A 25,701-nucleotide genomic window follows, 5' to 3' on the forward strand; every position below is an offset into this window, starting at 1 on the left:
GTTACATTAGCCTGTGATCGCCAAAAGGATGCTTTTGAATTCTCGAGGCGGGCACATTGACAGACATATAGCAGAGCATGATATTACCCACATGTCTAAATACATTTGCGCACAAACACGTTTACACGCACACACAAACGCAAATACACACGCACAGCATGCCGAGGCTCCACAAATCTCCCTCCTTTCTATGTGACACCATAGTTTGATGGCTGCCTGTGTCCGTCACACCATCAGATTTTTGGATAAATAGCTAACATGGTCACGTATTGCTATGGAAACTATTCTTTGCTAAAACCGGCGCCTGTCATCACACAGATTACCACAGCTGACTGATGACCCAACAGCAGACTGTGTAAATGTGGACAGCACACACACACTCTCAAAGGAGAAAGTTGAGCTCTGCTGTTTCGGTGAGTGTGGGCTGATCGAGGGGAGCTACTACAGGATTTATTACATTCTACATTTGTTCACCAGATTATAGAAATCACATACATGCACACAGCTCTGGGTAACACACACACACACATTTGTTTTAGTATTTATTTTCTTATAATATAATATTACATTTATATATTTTTTAATACAATTAAAAATAATATATAAATGAATAAAGACATAAATATATAATAATAAAATAATAAATGTAATATAATAATAAAAATACGACTAATATTTATATACACTGGTAAGGTTGCATTTGTTTGGATAAAAAAAAACAGTAATAATAATAATAACATTGTGATATATTTTTACAATTTAAAAACTGTTTACTATTTTCATATATACAACCGCTCAAAAGTCAAAAGTAAGACTTGTATTTGTTTTTAAAAGAAGTCTCTTTTGCTCATCAAGGCTGCCTTTATTTGTTAAAAATACAGAAAAAAACAGTAATACTGCAAAATGTTATTACAATATAAAATAATGGGTTTTATTTTAATATACTTTAAAATATCATTTATTCCTGTGATGCAAAGCTGAATTTTCATCAGCTGTTACTCCAGTCTCCAGTCTTAAGTGTCACATGATCCTTTAGAAATCATTCTAATATGCTGATTTATTATTAGAATGATCAATGTTAAAAACAGTTGTGCTGCCAAATATTTTTTTGGAACCTGTGATTCTTTTTTTCAGGATTCTTTGATGAATAACAAGTAAAAAAGAACAGCATTTATTCAAAATATAAATCTTTTCTAACAATGTAAATCTATGCTATCACTCTTTTTATTAATTTAACACATCCTTGGTGAATAAAAGTACTAATTTCATTTAAAAAATAAGAATAAAAATGTACTGACCCCAAACTTTTGAACAGTAGTGTAAATTGTTAGAAAACCTTTCTATTTTAAATAAATGCTGTTCTTTATAATGTTTTATTGATCAAAGAATCCTGAAAAAAGTATCAATATTAAGCAGCACAACTGTTTCCAGCACTGATAATAAATCAGCATATTAGAATAATTTTTGAAGGATCATGTGACACTGAAGACTTAAGTAATGATTCTGAAATTTCAACTTTAATTACAGATATAAATTCAATTTGAATGTATATTAATATAGAAAAAACATTGTTTTACATTTTAATAATATTTCACAATATTTTTTATCAAATGAACACATAAGAAACTACTGATCACAAACTTTTGAGCGGCAGTGTATGTTAAAATGTAATTTATTGATGTGAAGACAAAGCTGAGTTTTTTAGTGTCTTCAGTGTCGCATGATCCTTAAGAAATCATTCTAATATGCTGGTTTGATGTTGAGACTGGAAGCCAGACCCATAAAGTTTACAAATGGCCATGACTGCTCTTACGGAAAGAAAAAGGTGGAAAGGCTCATAAGTCTATATATTCTCAACAGACAGAGGTCAAGAGCTCAGGACACACACACACTGTGTTTTTTCAGTGTTTCCGAAATTGTGTTACAGTGGTACACTGTTCTCTGCATTCAGATGCCATTTGGCAAACAGTCTTTTTCTCTTGACCACAGACACACACAGAATCTCTCTTCTGTGTCACTTGTTCCCCCAGTCTTTTTAAAGCAAAATTCAGCAAGAGTGACTTTGTGTGTATGTGTGTCCATGTGACATATGCTGCCCTAACAACCGTTGTTTTTACTGGCAAACCCCAACATTACAAAAGAAAAGTGCCTGTGTGCAGTTATAATTTTCCGCCCAATAATGTACTGCATAAATGGTCTTTCCTGCTTATTAATAATTCATGACAGACATTAGAAAGTGTGTGTGCACGTGTGACACTGGATAAATAAATCATGAAACAGGTGTGACAGATACAGAAACAACTGTCAGCTTTACAGGACAAAACCGAAGACAGAAGCAAAAAAAAAAAAAGTCAGAAAGAGAGAGTGAGAGAGAGACAGAAAGCAAATATGAATTATTTATGAGTGGAATAACGTGACAGATGTGGGATATTTTCATTTCCAGTAAGTAAATGCAACTCGCAAACACACACACATTTACACACCAGAACTTTGCATCACTTCAAACGGTGCGGTCTGGACTTCCTCTCACGCTCTAATGGACAAACAAGGTCTGTCTTGAGTCTCGAGTCTCACACACAAACACACACTCACACCTGCACTGCTGTGAGACTTGGTTTATTTAAACATGTTTTGTCATTTTTAAATCTAATTCCCTCGACAATGATACAGGAACACGATTGTAGGCCTCTATGATATCTGCAATGCGGAAAACTTTACTGTTTTAAAGAATTAGAATTTACTGTAAAATACGGAATGCCATGGAATTTGCAAACTTTTGGATGAATAAATCGCAAGTAGACCAGCACTCTTAAATCAAAACACGATATGGAATAGTGTCTGTGACTATTAAGCCATAAAAAAACTATTTAAATATGAATTCTGCATGTTCTGCGTTGCGTGTCTCTGTGTGAATGAATGGCGTAGACAACAAACTGTCAAAATAAAAGTTTGGTTTAACTTGAGGAAATTGTGACAGAAATATATTACTTAATGTAGGCCCAATAATTGTACTACCACTAATAATAAAAATAAAAAAGCTGGGCAACGATTAATCGCATCCAAAATACATACATAATATATATGTGTGTGTGTACCGTGTATAAATTTGGACAACTTTAAAGGTGATTTTCTCAATATTTAGATTTTTTTGCACCCTCAGATTCTAGTTTTTCAAATAGTTGCATCTCAGCCAAATATTGTCCTATACTAACAAACCATACATCAATGGAAAGCCTGTTTATTCAGCTTTCAGATCTATGAATTTCGAAAAACTGACTGCTTTTGTGGTCCAGGGTAACATAAACAAAAACTTTTATTTTGGATGCTAATTAGTCGCGATTAATCGTTGCCCAGCACTTATATGCTTAGGGAATATTTACCAGAATTTATTCACCAGAAAAATACAACACAAAATAGTATTTCTAAAATAAATAAATGAAATAATAATAAATTAAATTATTATAAAATCAGTTAATTAGAGAAAATTAAATAAAACCATTAAAATGGAATCCAGAAAATTAAGGGAAAACACAGTTGTTGTTAAGAATAAAACTGCATTTTAGAAAAAAATAAATAAAACGTTTTTCAAATCAAATTTTTGTTAAACTTTTAAAAAATTGCTGGTAAATTGTGTTAAGTTTTATGATTTTAATTAATTAGACATGACTTTTTGATTAATATTTTTTAACTGAACCATTAAAACAGAGTCTAGAAAAATTTAAACAGAAAGGAAAAAAGCTTTGGATAACAATGAAATGGAATTCAAGAAAAAATAAAACCCTATGATTGTCATTGACACTAACCAGACAACCACAGTTTCTTACTTTATAAATATGAAGAAATCTAATTTTTTAAAAGTATAGTTCACAAAAAAATGAAAATTTGTCATAATTTAGTCACCATCATTTTATGCCAAACCACTATGACTTCGTGTTTCTGTTCATACAGTGAAAGTCAATGGTATCCAAAGCAACAACATTAGGCGCCACTGAATTTCACTGCATGGACAAAAAACACCATGGCATTTTTAAAAAGATATTCATTCGTGATCCGCAGAAGAAAAAGGGTCATACAGGTTTGAAACGATGACAGAATTTTCATTTTTGAGTGAAATAGTCCTTTAACTGTAGTCACAGTAGTGTGTATTATTATGAAAAACTGCCTTTATATCCAAAACTGTGTAACTTTGTTCAACGGCGAACACAAAGCAATCACACAGAAACTTTAACACAGGTTTTTTGTGAGCATTAACGTTGCGGTAACGTTGTGTCACGGTTAGATCCGACTGTGGAAAACTGGTGTGCTAACATGGAGGAAAGTGGGAAAATGTGGGCTGTTGCAAACCATGGTACACAGTCATGAATGGCACAACAAGCACACACCCTTCGTTACTTTCTGTGGTGAGTCAACAGAGGGTTAGATTTACTTATTTGGTCTCGATGTTGCAAAAGACAAAAACTCGGGCGCTTAATATAGAAGCTGTCAGGGGAAATATGTGACTCCACTGAATGATGGAGTGTGAATAAATATGCATGTGTGTGTGTGAGTGTCTCCACTGTAATGACAGACTTTGGCTGCTGACTACGCAAGAGAAGAATGAAATGGACAGAAAACGGAGCGACATAGGAGGTCTGTAACTCAGTGAGAAAAGACAAGGTGAGAGGTGACCGAGGGGTCAGCCAGGTCTGGGATCGAGAGCATGTGGGTGTGACTCCACGCTAAGAGAAAACAGACGTTAACTGAGGGAGCCTTATATTACAGCGGCATTACGGACGTGGTGAGTCTTCATATCTATCCCAGAGAATGAACAGACCGCAGACCATTAGGCTGGATACGTCCCTGGAGCCATTAATTCGAAAAGAAACTGTGCGTGTGTGCAAAAGAAGAAAGAGAGACACGAGTTTTGTTCCAAAACCTAGTGAGCTGTCTCTCTGCCCACCGCCTACGTAGGCAGCATTCTAACTGTAATGGAACCTCAGAAATGACCGATTTGGAACGCTCTACATAGGCAGAAGGGCAGTACACAAATAGCACTCCACACAGGACACTAGACTATAATTAAGAGTTTAACGTTAGCATGTTGCTAAGCTAACTGTGAAACAGATAAGCATGATGATAACAAATATTGCATTTGAAATTTCACTTAAATTTGACATTTTTATATACACTAAAGTATTCATAATGATTCTCCCAAATTCCTATTTTTTCATCTTTTAAATTTTCCTTTCTAAAATAGCCTACTGTTTATGGACATTCACACAGTCTGATGGTTATAAAGAATTTGACCACTGGATTAACAAAAATCATTTTAGGCTTAAGAAGCAGTTCAACACTGCACCAACTACTGATAAACACATTTTTATTTGAATCATTGCTCAGTGGGTTATGTAACCCATGTCTCAAACACATTAAAATGCACAAACTCACATTATTTCTAATTTACATGTAATGCAGGGATTCACAATCTTCTTGTCATCTGAACATCTTTTTACCTATTTACTTGAAGTACCCCTGCGAGTTTAAAATAAATATTTTAATAATTAAGTATTACATTTGCATGTTCATTGATTCTCTGACGTTGGTTATGGTCACATTACATGCAGGTATATACCATATACCGAAATATTTTTTAGTAAAGGTCATTGCACACTGAGTCGGAAATTTTTGTATGCGTTTTTTCGTATTCGTCATCCTTTCCTTTCAAAATGCTTGCTACAGATGCGAAAATGCAGAAAATCAAACCTGATCCAATTTTTTTTTTTTAATGACGGAAGAAAGTTTCGGATGCAGTGTGTAAACGTGATTGACAACGTGAGGTCGTATTTATTTTTTAACGTGTGAAAATTTCGGAGAAGTGTTTTATTTTGATTGATGTTATTTTATTTTAATGTGACATTTCTATGGTTTAATTACTTATTAGCTTTTCATTTAACTCACAAACTCCCTGCAATTCCTTCACAAACCCCAGTTTGGGAAACCTTGACATAATGCACATCATATTGTTAATTACAACAAATCGATTTTATTTTATTTTTTTCCATAATTTTATATTTTTAATGTCAATATGGTACAAGATTATACTGTTTAAATCAATGTGATAAACGAGTTGGGTCCAAAGTAATCTAAAAAGTAATCTATAAGCAGTCTGATTATATTACCTGAAATGTATTTTAAAAAACCCTAAACCTAAAAATATTACCAATTACAATTTGTAAGTAATCTACCCAGATCTGTCCACAAACATTTTAAGTTGCACAACTGTTTTCAACTGTGCATAAGAAACGTTTCTTAAGCACTAAACCAGCATATCAGAACGATTTCTGAAGGATCATGTGACACTGAAGACTAAAGTACTGACAATTCAGCTTTGCCATTACAGGAATAAACAGGGTTCCCACACCTTGGTTAACTTTAAATTCAAGGACCTTTCAAGGGCTTTCCAGGTACAATACCCTCAAATTTAAGGACTTAATGTGGGGACACATTTCAAGTGAGCAAGGTTACATCGTGTTACCTTGCGAGATAAATTGTTAGTTTTTTTTTTTTTTTTGCGTTTATTTCTGGCCATATGACAGAGATCTGATAGTCTATTTGCTTTGAATAAGGATAATAAATTCAAGCACTTTCAAAGACCTGTATCTATGTATGTTTATTTTCAATAAACTTCCCAGGGCCTTGAATTTTTTTTTTTTTCAGATTCACAAACTTTCAAGGATTTCAAGGACCCGTATTTTTGATCAAATAAATGCAGCCTTGGTGAACATTAAAAAAATAAAATAAACTTACCCCTAAGTTTGATTCATTTAAATAAACTTGTCGCAGTTCATTTTGAGAATGCCGCCTTTGTTTAGAAAAAAAAAACTTAAAAACGGGAAAAGGCACTAAAGTTTAATACAGATAAATGCCATACACTACACATTTTTTGTGGTGGCATAATATACTTTTTGTGTGCAAAGAAAACAAAAATAATGTCTTTATTCATGCATGCGTCGTGGTACTCTAATAAATGTGCATCAAAGACTGAAGCAGAACAGAAGAAAATGCTGAAAAAAGGGATACTCATTATTAGGGATACACCGAATGTTCTGCCACCAAAATTATTTGGCCGAAAATAGCAAAAAAAGGCAGAATAAGCGAAAAGACCATTAGCCAGGGTTCAAAGTCCAAAGCGTGAGGAAAATCTGCACTGAAACAGTGTAATGAGAATCATTCAGAAATCTGCTGTCAACAAAAAGAAGTGCTGAGGTCTTCTCGATAAAATAAAAGTCAACATTCATAAATTGTTCTGTAAAATAAAATAAAATAAAAAACGAATACAAAAATGGTAACAATAATTACAAAAGCTTTATTAATAAGTTCATTAAATATTCATTGCTAAGTAAATATTTTTAAATAGTTGTTTTGTATTTGATTTTGTTCTTTAAAAAGCAAGGCAAAACTGTAAAAAGCACATTTTGGCTATTTAACTTATGCAATGGTGAAAAAATGGGCAAAATACATGAAAAACTGCGTTCGGTAATCGGCCTTTGGCCACGTGTTTCATTTTGTTCAGTTTCGGCTTCGGCCAAGAATTTTCATTTCGGTGCATCCCTAGTCATTATTTTTGTTTTCTATGCGCATAAAGTATTCTCGTAGCTTCATAAAATTAAAGTTGAACCACTAATGCCACATGGACTATTTTAACAATGTTCTTACTACCTTTCAGGGCCTTGAAGGTGTCAGTTGCATTGCTGTCTATGCAGGATCAGAAAGATCTTAGATTTCATCAAAAATATCTTTATTTGTGTTCTGAAGATGAACGAAGGCTTTACCAAAATGAATTATCTTGATGTTTAAGAAACCAACCTTTAACAGCCTTGAGTCAGGAACATGCCTAAAATGCCTTAAAATGCTGCTTCCGTAATCAGCTCACTAGGTTTTGGAACAAAGCCACAAAAAAAGATAAAAACACCCTGATAGACTGAATGCATATGAGCAGCAGAAAGCCAAAGAGAGAAGAGCTTCTTAACTCGCTGAGGCTGTATTGGCATGTTCGTTTTCTGTACTGCACTGCCAAAGCGCAGGCATGATAACAGAACAGCGTGATAAAATTCATCTCTTTCATCCACTTTCTAAGATTCTCCTCCACTCAATAATTCTTTTCCTCCCTTTCTTATCTCCCCTCTCCCTCTCCCTCTCTCCCTCATATCTTCAGCTCGGCGAGAGGCTGAAAGTTGAGGATTCTGGTTACAGAGGGCATGTGAAGAGAGGGGAGAAAAAAGGGAGAGAACGAAATGAGAGCATCTGCTTTCATCCTCAACACAGCGGGGAAGACCTCAGCCATGTCAATCACACAGACAGCCAGCTGCCACACACACACACACACACACACACACACACACACACACACACACACACACACACAGATGCACGTCTCACAGTGGAATAAACCCACATTTATCATCACAAACCCACTGTCTCACACACATCGAGGAGTCTAATAGTCGCTCGCAAACACGTATGACCTCGTCTCAGCGCAGAGAGCTTTACACAAGTTCAGGAATGCCCTGTGTTAAATGCTCTGCTAAATCAACCTTAAAATCAGCCCTTTCCCTAGATCACCTTACATATTGTGGGTGTGTGTACGTGTGTGTATCTGTGTGTTAGCGTGTTTTTAAAGCTTGTAGTCCAAGTTCTCCCACATGAAATGAGGGAACGAACGCACACACACACACACACACACACACACACACACACACACACACACACACACACACACACACACACACACACACACACACACACACACATTAAGGTGGTCTCAGCTTGCAGCTGTGTTTATTTATTCTGCTGGATGCTGGCCACTGGAGTTTAAGGCCCCCACCTCCTACCCCCACCCAAAAAAAAAAAACACAAAACCAGCCACTTCATACCAAATACCCCTCAGAGCACCAAATCCTACGAACCCATACAACACCCGACGAATTTTACAAAACTTACCCCACTTGCATAGGCTACCTAATACTGACTAATATTACTGTGTTTATTCTGACAATAATAAAACAATAACAAACAACTATATTATTAAAAACCTTTTATTAATTGTACTGTATAGATTTTCAACATGTTATTATAGTAAAACTGGTATGTATAACTACACATTTTCATAGTAATTGGACAGTTTTAATTCGACTAATATTACTATTGACTAATACTGTAATTTGGCTTGTTATTAAGTAACATTTTGACAACACAGTAATGCTTGAGTCAGACATTATAACTTATAACGGTTCAATGGTCAAAAAGCAAGTGAATAATCGACACTGATGTCTGTGTTTAACTTATTATAGCCCATATAAGTAGTAATTGCATATAATAATTATATATACGATGCCATTTAAAAGTTAAGGATTAGTACGATTTTTAATTAATTCTCTTATGCTCAAAGTTTCATTTATTTGATCAAAACTACTGAAGAAAAGTAATATCGTGAAATATTATTGCAATTTAAAATAACAGTTTTCTATTTTAATATACTTTAAAATCAAATTCATTTCTGTGATGCAAAGCTGATTTTTCATTAGTCGTTACTTTAGACTTTAGTGTCACACGATCCTTCAGAAATCATTCTAACATGCCGATTTATTATCAATGGGAAATTGGAAATATTGCTGCTTAATATTTTTTTGGAATCTGTCATTCTTTTTGATGATTCTTTGATAAATAAAAAGTTGAAAAGAACACCATTTATTCAAAAAAAAAAATCTTTTCTAACAAAATAAGTCTTTACTATCACTTTAATCAAATTAACACATCCTTGATGAAAGAAAAAATTGACTGACCCCAAACTTTAAAAGGTAGTGTATATCGTAATAATTTTCATTTTAAATAAATGCTGTTCCTTTTAACATTTTATCCTAAATCCTAAAAAAAAAAAGCATCACAGGTTCCACAAAAAAAAAAAGAAAACGTTTTTAACATCGATAATCAGCATATTTAAATGATTTCTGAAGGATTATGTGACACTGAAGACTGGAGTAAAAATGCTGAAATTTCAGCTTTGCATCACAGGAATAAATTCTACTTTAAAGTACATTAAAATAGAAAACCATTAATTATAATATATATATATATATATTAAAATAATATTTTATTGCAATAATATTTCACAATATTACTATTTTTTTCTGTATTTTTATTCAAATAAATGCATCCTTGATGAGTAGAAAAGTCTTCTTTAAAAAAAACATTTAAAAACTTCTTAATCTTATTTATTGCTTAAAAATATTATTTATTTGAATAAAAGATACAGTAAAAATGGTATTACTATGAAATATTATAACAATTTATAAAAAATGTTTTTAATATATTTTATGATTTATTCCTGTGATGGCAAAGTTTCAGGGTTCCTTAATGTATAGACAGTTCAAAACAACATTTTTTAAAAATAGAAATGTAACAATAATATTCTTAATGTCTTTACTGTCACTTTTGTCAATAAAATGCTTAAATTTGTAAGTGTATGTGTGTGTTGTCCCTAAAAACCCTACATTGTGGGGACCAAAATATATGTGCAAAAATATCTTCTAAATCACTTTAAATTATACTTCTTTTTAACACAAAAATTCAAAATGTTTTCTTTAGGTTTAGTGCCAGGAGTAGGAGATAGAATTTACAGTTCATAATTTTCATAATCATAATTTATGGAAAATCCCCATAAAACATGAAAACCCAAAGAGAGTGTGTGTTACAAAATGAGAATATCCTATTGGTCGAAAAGTTCCAGCTGGTTTCCCAGCCTTCTCTGAAAACAATCTTTTTGGAAAATCCTATGCAGCCGTCACACAAAGCATTACGGCCATGAAATAAGAGTCTCTCCGAGTGACGGGTCATTACAGGTACAGTTGGTCACCGAGCTAATGACTGATTTAATTGGCCGTCGGGTTCTCATAAAGACCAGCATGATTCATCTCCAAGCTCTCTTTAGTACACGATTGGTCGGCGGTGCGGATGGATGCGTGAGGTGAGAACGAGGACAAAATCATTTTGTTGCTGAAGAAACAAAGCGATCTGAGGTGAAATCATCTAAAAAATAACAAAAACATCAGCAACCTCTAAGACCCCGTCGAGAGTTTCGCGCTATCAGCTCAGCCTGTGTGTTTTCACAGGAATCTTTGAACTTCACTTCATTTGCGCCCTGATTTTATGTATGTTTTTAGTGGAGGCCTGAAAGTCTGAATTCCATAAAACTATAAAGCCTCAAGTTTCAAACAGCTTATTAAGTCATACAAACAGCGAACCAATTAAAACTGTGCACAGGTTCAAGAGTTTACACAAACATACAGTGTTGATCTCCCACTGCCTCGACTACATGGAGTCATATTTGTACGCTTATACTAAAAAGCACTGACATGCATAGAAAAGGCTTTGATCTCATATAAACTACTGTTCAAAAGAGTTATTAATGTTTTTGAAAGAAGTCTTTTATGCTGAGCAAGGCTGTATTTATTTGATCCAAAATACAGTAAAAACTATTTAAAATAACTTGCACATGCATTTTAAAATGTAATGTATTCCTGTGAAGAAAATGTGAATATTAGTAGCTATAACTTAACTCAGCTTTCAGTGTCACATGATCCTTCAGAAAGCATTCTAATGTTATTTGGTACTCAATAAACTTTTTTTATTATTACCAAAGTTTAAAACAGTTGTGCTGCTAAATACTTTTGTGGAAACATTCAAAAGAAGCAGAAATAGAAATCCTTTGTAACTAATGCTGCCAAATCGATTAATCACAACTACTTTGCGATTAATCGCATCCAAAATTAAGTTTGTGTTTACGTAACATATGTGCATATGCTGTGTATTTAGATCTATATATAAATATACATCTAATGTATATTAGAGATTACATTTGTTGAACTTAAATATCCAATTTAACTAAACTAAAATAAAATTAACTAAACCTACAATTTTTAGTAAAGCACAAAGTTGAAACAATACATTATTACTTACAGTTGAGGTCAAAAGTTTACATACACCTTGCAGCATATGCAAAATGTTAATTATTTTACCAAAATGTTTTTTTTTTTTTTTTAGTACTGACCTGAATAAGATACTTCACATAAAAGATGTCCACAAGAGAAAATAGTTGAATTTATAAAAATGACCCCGTTCAAAAGTTTACATACGCTTGATTTATAATACTGTGTTGCTACCCGAATTAACAACAGCTGAGTTTTTTTTGTTTAGTGATAGTTCACGAGTCCCTTGTTTATCCCAAACAGTTAAACTGCCCGCTGTTCTTCAGAAAAATCCTTTAGGTCCCACAAATTCTATATGATATTTAGGCAAAATAAGACAAATGTACACATCTTCATTCTGTTCAAAAGTTTTCACCCTGACTCCTAATGCATTGTTTCCTTCTGAAGCATTAGTGAGCATTTAAACCTTCTGTAATAGTTGCACTGAGTGCCTCAGTTGTCCTCAATGTAAAAAGATGGATCTCAAAATCATACAGTCATTTTTGGAAAGGGTTCAAATACACAAAAATGCTGAAAAACTACAGAATTTGTGGGACCTGAAGGATTTTTTCTGAAAAACAGTGGGCAGTTTAACTGTTCAGGACAAACATAGGACTCACAAACAACTATCAACTATCTATTCAGAAAAAAATTAATTAAAATTAATCAATTTGACAGCACTATTTGTAACATTTTAAATGTCTTTACTGTCACTTTAGTTCAATTTAATGCATTATTGCTAAATAAAGCTATTTATTTAAAAAATCATACTGAACCCAAACTTTTGAACAATACAGCACACACAAGTTTAAACTATTTACAAGTTAAAACAGTAATAGTGACTGACGACGCTTGACATGTTCAAAAAACATGTCTCCAGTGTGCATTGCAACAAACTCCTGCTTTCAAACATGTCTCTCACTAAAGATTTCACAAAGACTCGAATAGCGTGTGGAGGAATCGCAGTTGAGGCCTTCAAGAGGTGCAGGACTGAGATCAACAGTGCGAACAAAAGATGACTGACATACTGTCTGTCTGGAAAAATGTAAACCTATGGATCTGACAAAGGAATTTTACATTTTTGTACTTTGCCTGGAGGTAAAATACATGGAGTAGAATTCACGGACTGTTTCTGTAGCGAACCGCACTGATCTACTCCATCGCCACACACACGCACGACTCTCACAAATATACACACGCTCACAGCTTTGGTCCCATTTCCCGAAATCTGCCCCAGTCCTGAGCCACATAAACCTGGCTGCATGATTCAGCCGCCTGGAATACCAGCGTTCCCACAGGAAACCTGGAGCAGCTCACACATGCATGCGCACACACAAACCTAAAGCTCCCACTCTGGCAAAAACCTAAAGGAACACAGGTCTCTCTAATCCAGGATAAACACGACAGCACGGCTGTGCACTCTGAGGGCAATTACAAGCAAATTGAAAAGAAAGTGCAAGGTCAAAATACACATTACATATGGCAGACCAAACTGAATGTATAGCTATAAATAGTTGTTGTAACAGTAGCAAATGAGAACTGAACTCTCTACTCAGGCAAACTGATGAACAAACTCATTTCCATATTTAATTTAAACAGTAGGCATGCTTATATATCTGCACATGATAGTGTCCCAAACTTTTATAGCTTGAATTTATATATTTTTGAAAAATGTTTGGCTACCAAAAATAGTGTAAAACAGACATTACTCAAGTCATCAGTGTCACATGATCCTTCAGAAATCATTCTGATATGAGATTGAGAAATATTTATTTTCACAATGTTGCTTTGGGATCCTTGGTGGACTTGATTTATTATGCGAAACTAATTTTAGCATTTAACAGCATAAACAGACAGCAATAGCGGAAGTGCAGTTGCAAATTGCTACTCCACAAGAGAGAAATAATCATTTGTCATAGGTTGCTGATGATTTCATGCACTGTCACTCTCATTCTGGATTTAATTTTATCAGGCACTTTGGGATCTTCATCATAGCAGCTGGCTGACATGTTGACATATTTACGGAGCTATAAACATGTGACCAACGCATCCCTTTTATAAAAAATAGCAACAGAAGACACTGGAATTGATTTACACTTTGTATCTCTCGTTACCACAAATAGAAATGCTTGCAAAAACTAATACCCAAGAACGTAGACACACTATTAAACAGGAATGCACATTGCAGCAACAGTAACAACAAAATAAACAGAACAAGAAAGTAATTATGCAATCCTGCAGCCCCATTGCAATGAATTCTCACACGCAAACCTTGTCTAAACTATGCTTTTCAAAGTAGGGCAAGTCAACAAAACACAACACTACCTCATATTCTGAATCATCACTGTTGCACTAATGCAACTAATACAAAGCATGAGCACCGTCTGGAGAATTTAATGGAGATTTTCAGGATTTATCAGATTTGACATAGTCTTTTTTAATTATAATATTAATTAATAAAAACAATATATAAATGTATATACTAAGATGTTTTTACACCTATATAAAAATGTGAAAAGGTATATATAAATATATGTACAGTCGTGGCCAAAAGTTTTGAGAATGACACAAATATTAGTTTTCACAAAGTTTGCTGCTAAACTGCTTTTAGATCTTTGTTTCAGTTGTTTCTGTGATGTACTGAAATATAATTACAAGCACTTCATACAAGCACTTCATACGCTGCAAAGGCTTTTATCGACAATTACATGACATTTATGCAAAGAGTCAGTATTTGCAGTGTTGGCCCTTCTTTTTCAGGACCTCTGCAATTCGACTGGGCATGCTCTCAATCAACTTCTGGGCCAAATCCTGACTGATAGCAACCCATTCTTTCATAATCACTTCTTGGAGTTTGTCAGAATTAGTGGGTTTTTCTTTGTCCACCCGCCTCTTGAGGATTGACCACAAGTTTTAAGATCTGGGGAGTTTCCAGGCCATGGACCCAAAATGTCTACGTTTTGGTCCCCAAGCCACTTAGTTATCACTTTTGCCTTATGGCACGGTGCTCCATCGTGCTGGAAAATGCATTGTTCTTCACCAAACTGTTGTTGGATTGTTGGAAGAAGTTGCTGTTGGAGGGTGTTTTGGTACCATTCTTTATTCATGGCTGTGTTTTTGGGCAAAATTGTGAGTGAGCCCACTCCCTTGGATGAGAAGCAACCCCACACATGAATGGTCTCAGGATGCTTTACTGTTGGCATGACACAGGACTGATGGTAGCGCTCACCTTTCCTTCTCCGGACAAGTCTTTTTCCAGATGCCCCAAACAATCGGAAAGAGGCTTCATCGGAGAATATGACTTTGCCCCAGTCCTCAGCAGTCCATTTGCCATACTTTTTGCAGAAGATCAATCTGTCCCTGATGTTTTTTTTGGAGAGAAGTGGCTTCTTTGCTGCCCTTCTTGACACCAGGCCATCTTCCAAAAGTCTTGGCCTCACTGTGCGTGCAGATGCGCTCACACCTGCCTGCTGCCATTCCTGAGCAAGCTCTGCACTGGTGGCACTCCGATCCCGCAGCTGAATCCTCTTTAGGAGACGATCCTGATGCCTGCTGGACTTTCTTGGATGCCCTGAAGCCTTCTTAACAATGCAGTGGAAATTTTTTTTCGGGATTAAGTTAATTTTCATGGCAAAGAAGGACTATGCAATTCATCTGATCACTCTTCATAACATTCTGGAGTATATGCAAATTGCTATTATAAAAACTTAAGCAGCAACTTTTCCAATTTCCAATATTTATGTAATTCTCAAAACGACTGTATGTGTGTGTGTGTGTGTGTGTGTGTGTGTGTGTGTGTGTGTGTGTGTGTGTGTGTGTGTGTGTGTGTGTGTGTGTGTGTGTGTGTGTGTGTATTGTTTTTAAATGATGGCCTCATCTCAAACTAATGCTGAATCAAGTATGTTGGATCATCAATATATAAGTAAAAATCTTCATTTACAATTAAATTAAAATGATTCTAAATGATGTGAAAGACATTTGAGTCATAAATGGGGCCTGATATTTAAAAAAAAAAAAAATACAGGGCTGAAATTTTAATGTAGTGTCACACTCTTTTCTATTACCCCTCAAACTGCGCAAATTTAAATTGTGAATTGAAAATATGGCCAATAGAAACTTTAAAAACTAAATAAAAACTAATAAAAAAACTATATATCACAGCAAAGTTTTTACAAAGTTTTTTTACAGGTCAGATGATCTCATGATCATTCTTTAACCCTTTAAGTGTCACTCCCATTTTTGAGCATAGACATGAAAATGCACTATCCAAACTTACATTTGTATAATTCATGAACAAAAACATTTTGTAATATGATTTTGATGTACATTTTCCATGGTAATGCAATGTCTTATTTTAAAATGGTTTTCAAAGGATGAATTAGAGATTTATTTTTTTCAGACATATCTATTTAGGAGACTTAGACCTTTCCAAAGATATATAGTTTGTCATGATTAGATTAGGATTTAGTTGTATTATAGTGAAGTATACTTTGGCGTCCCACTGAGGGTTAATGTACTATAACCTCCAAGAATCACCTTATATGTAGCTGCTCTCAAGCATAAAGGGCTTTCCTTGCCATTTCGCAATCGTTTTTTTTGACATTTACAAAATATCCCAAATGTTTGTGCAAATATGTAATGCAAACCTGGCTACTCATTCTGATAATAGCTGCATTTCCATTACCCTTCAAATTGTGCAAATTGAAAATAAGCCTAGCTGAAATGCATCAATTTCACAAAAACTGCCATATATCGCAAAAAAGTTTTTACACATGCGTGAGGTGGTTTTTCAAGCAATTTAGAAAAGGAATATTTCGCAAAACTGCAAAGGAAACAGTTTTTTTTTTCCATAGTCACAGATCAAATGGCGTACATAAATGTCCTATGATCACTCTGTAATGTACTATAACCTCCAAGAAACACCTTATATGTGGCTGCTCTCAAGTATAAGGGGCTTTCCTTGCCATTAATGCTCGGATAACCCCTTGGAAAAAATCTAATTTTAGTCACATAACATAGTTTATTGGAAAAGCGGCATTTCAATTGACATTTAAAAAAAAAATCGCAAGTGTTTTGCGCAAATCTGTAATGGAAACCCGGATACTAATACAGACAATTGCATTTCCATTACCCTTCAAACTGCGCAAATTGAAATTAAACATTTGTCTAATAGAAATACGTAAATTTCACAAAAACTACCTTATATCGCTAAAAAGTTTACACTTGCATAAGGTGTTTTTTTCAAGCAATTCAGAAAAGGATTATTTAAAAAAAAAAAATGCAAAGGAACGTTTTTTTTGTTTTTTTTTACATTTACAGGCGAAATGGTGTTCGTGAAAGTCCTATGATATTCTTTAATGTACTATAACCTCCAAACATCTTATATGCCTTAAAAGCCATCTCAAGTATGAGTGGCTTTTCCTTGCCATTCATGTATGGATAACCCCTTAGAAAAAAATGACATTTTAGTCGCATAGCAATTTTATGAAAACACTGTCATTTCGCAGTACTTTTTTGTCAACATTTTTAAAGTAAAAACGTTTGGCACAAATCTGTAGTTGAAACCTGGCTACTCATACAGACAATAGTTGCGTTTCCATTACCCTTCAAATTGTGCAAGTTGAAATTGTGAATTGAAAATGCGATATAATGGAATTGAAAATAATGGAAATAAGTCAATTTCACAAAAAAATCCCATATATTGCAAAAAAGTTTTTACACTCACATGAGGTGGTTTCGAAATTCGAAAAAAGAATATTTCACGAAACTGCAACGGAAAAGTTTTTTTTTTTTTTTCCCCACATTTACAGGTCAAACAGTGTACATAAAAGGCCTATGATCATTCTTTAAATGTACTATAACCTCCGAGAAACACTCGCCTGTGTCTCCTTTGAATAAAAATAATGGCTAGTGCGGTGGCTGATATATACGCAAACCTACCAACATCCACTGGCATGACTTATTGCGGGAGGAAAAATAAATTAGACGATAATGAAACAAAAACATGTTTTGAATGACAAAAACTATGATGAAAATCTATTTTTATTCTCGTTCATTTTCATTTTTGTCAATAAATAAGAACAAGACAAAAATGTTAAAAAAAAAGACGATTTGGGAAGAGATTCATTCAGAACAAATCTGCTGTGTGCTTAGGAGGTAAGATGTGTATTTTTGAACTGCATCATAGCCTATTGATTTATCCGGCGGGACATACGCTAGCATACACTTGCTGCACGTCTCATAAAATGTTAAAAAAATGTCAACATCTGTGAGTAAGAGAAGAGCAGACATATGGTTAAATCTGACGACACAAGAGAACTCAATTCGATCTGGTTTTCTGTGCGTACACCGAAACAGCGCCTCTCACACAGCACACAAGTACTTTTTTGTGTCTTATGAATGGAGGAAATACACACAAAATTATGCTGAATTGTCCGTTTTGACAAGTATTCACGTAAAAACTTCAGTCGCTATTGTTTGTGGCATTCGGCTACTCCTACAGACAATGTGGCAACGTGTTGGTACACAGCATATCATGGAAGAAAATTGTGTAAAATATGTACTTCCTCAACACAACTGAAGACTGAATGTGTGAGTGTGTTCAAGTACCTCCACGTAATCTTTGGCATGGCCCCAGTCTCGCTTAGAATCCAGATTGCCCAAGCTGAAGCACTTCAACTGCCCAAGATGGATCTTTGCCACAGAGCGACTGATCTTCCTAGTGACAAAATTCGAACCTGAAAAAACATGTACACACAGATTTGTATAAGACTAGTATGAAGCATTCATTTAGTCATTTTCGTCTTTTATTCTTTACTTGTACCTGTCCATTTCATTCATATTTGATCCCTCTCCCCTCATACACATGTCAGTGCAAATTTGCGTGTTTCGGCCAAAGCGAATTGAGAACTACGGCCGTCAATCTGTCCTTCACACACACACAGGCAGAAACATACACTAACAGTCACACACAGGGATAAAATCAGACTCTTGTCTAGTCACTGGACCACCCCAGAGAATCTGTAAGCCCGTCCAAAGTCCTACTGAGCTGCCAGACACACACGCACACACAGACATGCTTCATCTGTGGGAAACCTTGGACGCTCTCATGTCCTGCTGGGTTGCGCTATAGCTTGAATCAGACAGAGGTGGGAGTTCTAGACGAAAACCTCCACCGCCTATAATATCAGGCCTGGGTCAGAGCAAGAACACACTTACTTTAAGTATATAAGTGAACGACGACTATTACGCTCTTGACTTGGACTGAAGCCTGCATGTGTGTGCGATTTTGGCCATAAAAGCTTTCTGGAGAGAATCAGCAATGCCGGGAAGATCATGCCCTATAATTGCAAAACAAAAGCCAACTACAAAATTGGGGCGGTCTTAAACCTTAAACTTTTTTTTCTGCTTGCCCTGTCAGGTTACATTTCTACTTGCTCAGCTATTGTTTTCCACTGCACCCAACATTTTTAATGAATTAATAATTTAATTCTTACATTTATAATTGTAAATGTGTCATAAATATACAATTGCTGTGAGGTTATTTGGTTCCCATAGCTAAAACAGATGGTGATAGGTTCGATTCCCAAGGAATACATTAACTGAGGACTTGTCTATAAGTCACTCTGAATAAAGCCGTCTGCCAAATATATAAAAGTTAATTTATTTGAAAATTATTTAAACACATTTATAAGCATTCCTGCAGCTTAAACAGTAGATCACAGCCAAAACACACACATTTGCAAAGGTTTGATTTCCAGGAAATGCATGAACTGATGAAATTTACAGTTTGAATGCGGTTTAAGTCACTATTTTTAATAAAAGCACCTGTCAAATGCATAAATGTAAATGTATTTAATTATTTAAAAGCATTCAAACAGCAAACCATGGGTTTGATTATCAGGGAATGCATTAACTGATTAAATAAAACTGCATACTGAATGACACTTTGGATCAAATATAAGTTGTGTTGGATCTACCAAATGCATAAAAGTGTACATTTGAAAAATATCGTTAGTTATTAAACTTCTTTCACACATATACATTCCATTTTAATCAAATGTCTTTACCAAAAATAAAAAAAGCAACAAACTTTTTACTAATAAGCAGAATTCACAATCAAGGCATAAAAATTCTTGTACGAGACTGAAAAAACAAAAATGGAAGATATACTGTGCAACTGATACAAAACAGTGGCTCTAGGCCAGCAGGTCATCTTTACTGCTGAGACCTGATCTGCAATGTAACCTGAAATTATATATATATAAAAAAAAAATAAAAAAAAACATAAGTGGACAGACTCTTTCCACTTACAGGATGTCCGTCATGGGCCCCCTGTGTGCAGGCTTGCTGCTATCACAAAGGACTCTTTCTAATCCGTGCTAAACGCAGCTCATGACCAGGTGCGTGAGCTTGGCACGAGAAGAACGGTTTAAAATACCACACTGTAAACAGCAGGGTCAATCCGTCGTCACAGACAAACCACAGGGGGGACCTGAGGATCTGATTTCGGTTCAGTCGTTTGAAAAAAAAGAGGGGAAAAACAGTAAATCGAAGCGGATTGACCAAACCGTGGTCCACAATAATGGGCCGGCTATGCGTCTGTGCGCAAGTGTGTTTAAAAGTCCAAGACAGGCCATTTCCGCACACCGGCTCCTGTTTCCAGTCGGAGTGTAATTAGGCCGTCTCTTAGCACACGGTGGGAAGCCGTGACGAGGAGCAGAGTCGCAGGGAGTCGACCGCAGCTCGCTCTCATCAAGTCTAAAACAACCCAGTTTAGGGCTGGTTTAGACCGTGATTATGCGGACGGGATCGCAGCAAAGCCTCAAAAGAGGCGGCAGACCTGCAGGTGTGCGTGTTGGCAGAGGAAGGTGCCCGGGCGCTGTCAATGCACATTTTGAGAGTAATGAGCGAGGGTAACGTTGAGTATCTAGGCGAAATTTCTAATGGATGGAAAGATGCCCTGCCAAACCAGGTGGAAATAAAGTGCAGTCAAGATGTCTGGTCTATCAGTCACTGACACTCAGATATTTCCAGCACGTGAAAAAAACGACTGTCAGTACAAGGCCCCGTTCCTGTTTCTTGACACATGTCTGAACACACATTCATGCAGATGTACACGCAACCTTCGGATTGCCACGTTCATTTAAACGAATGACAAAAACACACTGCAGCACCCTGCTTTCTTTCAGAACTGGCAAAGGTGCAGTGTCAAACCAGAAAAACAGTCAAATCACTCAATAATATGGTTGGCCCGCTGACCTGGAGACCGATGTGAGTTTCGAACCAGCTGACTAAACTCTCACTGTCCTATTGAGTGATGTATCTTACTTTATTTTGTAAGCATGCATATCCATTATTATGCCTTGGAAGCTTGAACTTAGTTTCTGTGACTTTTAGTTAAAAGTTTTATTTTTTATTTTTTTTATTTTTTACATATAGAAATCTCCAAGATATAAACATAACTTGCTGTTATTATTGCAATTTTTTTGTCATAGAAAAATAAATAAAGCTTAAAAATTTACATTTGCAGAAAAAAAAAACATAAGACAAAAGATAGTATATAATACATGATAAAACGTAATTTAAAAAGAATAAATAAAGCTTAAAAATTACATTATGAATTTATATTTGTGGAAAATGTATGATAATGATATTTAAAAACTGATATATACAAAATTAATTGATATATATATATATATATAATTAAATATATATATCTATAGTTATTAATATATATATATATATAATAAATGTCTATAATAAATAAAATAAATAAATGTCAAATTCTGAGTGTTAAATAAGTATATTATATTATAATACAATATACGCTATTTTTTAATATATTGCATATATATAATATATTAAAATATATATAAAAATATATAAAAAAAAAACATTAAACCTCACACACCTGACAAATCATAGGTAGTTACATAAGACAAAAACTATTATATAATACATTAAAACTTTATTAAAAAAACAATAAATAAAGCTTAAACAATTACCATTGATGAAAAAATAAATTTATATTTGTGAAAAATGTATGATAATCTTTAAATATACACACACACACACACACACACACACACACACACACACACACACACACAATTAACATTTAGAAATGTCAAAAATTATGAATTACTAATGCATTTTAATATATAATTAATTATATTATATTCTAATATACAATTATATTACATTTTAATTCAATATGCGTTATTTTATATAGAGTATTGTTTTTTTAAATAAATAATAAAAGCAAAAACACTGAACCTCACACACCTGACAAATCATAGGTAGTTACATAAGACAAAAGATACTAGAAAATAAATGTTAAATCGATGACACTTAATAAGGTATCATTTGTTAACATTAATGTATTAACTAACATGCATGAACAATACATTACAATCTTTATTAATCTTTGTTAATGTTAGTTAATAAAAATAGTCGTTTATTGTTTGTTCAAGTTAGTTCACAGTGCATTAACTAATGTTAACAAACACAACTTTTGATTTCAATAATACATTAGTAAATGTTGAAAGCGGTAGTTTATTGTTTATTAAGTATTAAGTATTGTTTATTCTAAGTTCATGTTAACTAATGTAGTAACTGTTAAAACTTTATTAAAAATAACAAATTAAGCTTAAGTAGTGTAAAAGTAGAATGAAAAGTCTTAAGCAGTGTTAGGAAGGGTTTCGTCTTACCCTAAAATATTTTTATAAAATAAAACATATAATATAATACAAATAATTATGTAAAAGCCTGTGAAAATATTGGCAGATCAAGTAGAAATCTGAACTACAGACCCAACCATCAAAAAAAAAAAAAAATCTTATTGCTGAGGCCTAAGTAACCAACCATGTCAGCTTTTGGGAGCGCATGTGGGAGTGTGTGTGTCGGAGAGACCGAGACTGAGAAGCAGAAAGCAAGAGAGATACAAGGTGAAGAGTGATGTTTAATTTGAGACAGTAAAGGAGCATCTCATTCACTTCCCTTCTTTGTTGCCGTGACAACATGACAACACAAACACAGGTGTGTGAGGCGGGTAGACGAGGAGTGAAAGAGCAAAACATCTCATGGCTCATCCAGCAGCGCGCACATGTACGTGTGTGTCTGTGCCATAGGTGAGAGGTCCATCGACACCTCCATACAGGTGCAGCCCTTCTCACCTGGAGAGGTTTAACTTCTTAAAACGCTCGTCTTTCAACGGGAACGAGGGAACGTGAGCGAACAAAAAGACGAGAGATGAGCGTGTAATGGAGGAGCCCTCAGATGTCATCTGATTGACTGGCACGACCATTTCTTTAGTCTACAGCTACACACAGTTGTTAGACGTACAGACCTGAATAGGTGTCAAAGTGTAACTGCTTTCACATGCGCACACACCCCAGACGTCTCTGTGGCGGATTTGCAACAGATTATTTTACTCTTCTCATATTTCGTAAACTCTTTCGGAGCGAGTTTGTTTATTGGTGAAAGTGGACACCGGCTGAAATTCCGAAGTGAATTCCAAACTAGATTAACTCATCATCGCCGGCCCGCCCAATGAGGGGAGGCTACCACTGAGATCGGACAGGAAATGAAGTTGGCTTTTTTCACACTATCCCATCCATCTCTCTCCCTGTCTAGATATCTCCAACCCTCCTCCAGCCCTGTACTCCCTCTTCAACATATACGTACACGCTAAGACTGTCTAGTTGCCTATGTTTGTGTCACCGGCTTAAAAATCCACGCCAAAACTGTTAGCGGATGACATCACTGCTCTTCCTGTGCTCTGGGGTTGTGGGTGGGGGCACAGAATAACACTCTTGTTGTTGAGAAGATGTCATGGCTGCACCCTTTACCAAATGTTGTGTCATGATACTCCCCCGTAAACCAATCACAATGGGTTTTGGCCACAAATACAACATTCTCCCTGGACTCCTGCATTACTTCCTTTAGTGTAGCCTGCGGAGCTGTTATTGTATGTCTCACAGCCTAGTGAGCCATCGTGAAAGTCGGACCTAGTTAAGTTGGATTCTGTCTGAGTGAGAAATTAAATTAAAACATTTCTAATCACGTCACTCCCATTACAATCACTAAAAATCTACACTTCAAGCGTTTATAACAGGAGCTATCTAGTTACTTTGTCACGCCACACACTTGCAATGTAAACACTTCTGTTGTGCCAAGATTGCCATCAAGGCACTAACAGGCTGTTTGCAGGATATTTGTTGTTTTGAAAGCTTCACACCTAAAAATGAAAATTTAAAGGGAAACTTTCGCCAAAATGCAATCTGGGGTGTTTTTTGGATTGTAAACGAGTCAAACTTTTTTAGGGTTGTGCCGATAGACGTTAGTATCATGTATCGACGATAGTCAGAGATATCGCCTGTTGCTGATGCCTTTGACGATAGGAAGACGATTATTACTATTATCCGTCAACAAAGAACTTAACTTTAGCAATGCAGCGCAGAGAGTCTGTTCTAGGATGCTTCAGAAACTTGCTGTGGTATAAACACAAGCATAGAGAGGCCACATCGCCTTAACGCACCGCGTGCAGTGAAAATGAGAGATTTTCATCATACAGTACGGTGATAGATTAACTGATTCTAACGGGAGTGTTATATTATATTAGCGTTTCAGTCATTAGGATAACAGAGGTAGTAAAACGTGGTTAAGGCTGAATTAATTACGATGTATCATAATCGGTCTGTATATAGTAAACATAAACATTCATCTCAGTAACATCTATATGCGTTAATTAGAATTACGATGCGATAAAATGGCACTAAACATACGCACGTGAATTAAACGAGCATCACTTCTCCGCATTCAATATGAACTGAACTACAACATCACCTGATGACAACGGTCAGATATACAGCGGTAACATATGACGGGTAAAGAAAGATTCATTCATTTACATTCATGCACGCACATTTACAACTCACTGACGATAGCAGAGAATGAAACCGAAAGTAACTTGAACAACTCCGGCAGAACTACAGTCAGCGCTCTGTACACGCACAACTTAATCATATGCCAATAGCAAGTCTACCTTTACAAAACGAATAATTTAGTACATTATTAAATTAGCACGATAGTATCGTGTATCGGCGATCTCTCAGGCTGACGATAGGGCGATATGAAAATTGAGCATATCGCCCAACACTAAAACTTTCATCTAAAAGCATAATTACGACGAAAGAGCCACTTTTAAGATTAACCGTGATTTCGTTTTCTGGTCAAATGGCCGGTGAATGGGAGTGCTAGGGGCACTACTTTGAGCGCAACAAAATCGATATTTTTACAACACTAAGAAGGCCCGACACACCATGACACTTTGCTCGAAGTATCGACTGGGTCTCTACACATGAACTCGAGCATTGAGAACATTGTTTGTGTACACAGAGTTTACTAAAAAGAAAGGTTTTGAACAACTCACTTACACTGAAGTGTTGATCTCCGAATGTTTCTTATATGAGGCTCTTTTTACAACTAGAAGGTTAATATTGTTTTTCACTTGCGACAAAACAACGAATTAGCCGTGCATTTATATGGAAATATGCTTTAGGAGCTAGCCATCTTTACTCTCCTCACTATTACGTCGCATTCGGAGATCGACACTTTTTGACTGGCAAGATGGCTGTGAGTGGAAACCGAAACAGTGTAAGTGAGTTGTTCAAAACCTTTCTTTTTAGTAAACTCT

At 35.3% G+C, this 25,701-nt stretch overlaps 1 protein-coding gene across 2 annotated transcripts in view; it reads right to left on the reverse strand.

The window, feature by feature from the left end:
* gmds (GDP-mannose 4,6-dehydratase) overlaps nucleotides 1-25,701 on the reverse strand; it is a 93,033-nt gene that overhangs the window by 34,194 nt on the left and 33,138 nt on the right. For both annotated transcript variants that reach the window (XM_073816654.1, XM_073816653.1), the window contains one exon: nucleotides 18,612-18,739. In XM_073816654.1, coding sequence (XP_073672755.1) covers nucleotides 18,612-18,739 — 128 coding nt within the window. The remainder of the gene's footprint in view (nucleotides 1-18,611; nucleotides 18,740-25,701) is intronic.

The sequence above is a fragment of the Garra rufa genome, chromosome 13 (genome assembly GCF_049309525.1).
Source record: "Garra rufa chromosome 13, GarRuf1.0, whole genome shotgun sequence".
NCBI classification, from domain to species: domain Eukaryota; kingdom Metazoa; phylum Chordata; class Actinopteri; order Cypriniformes; family Cyprinidae; genus Garra; species Garra rufa.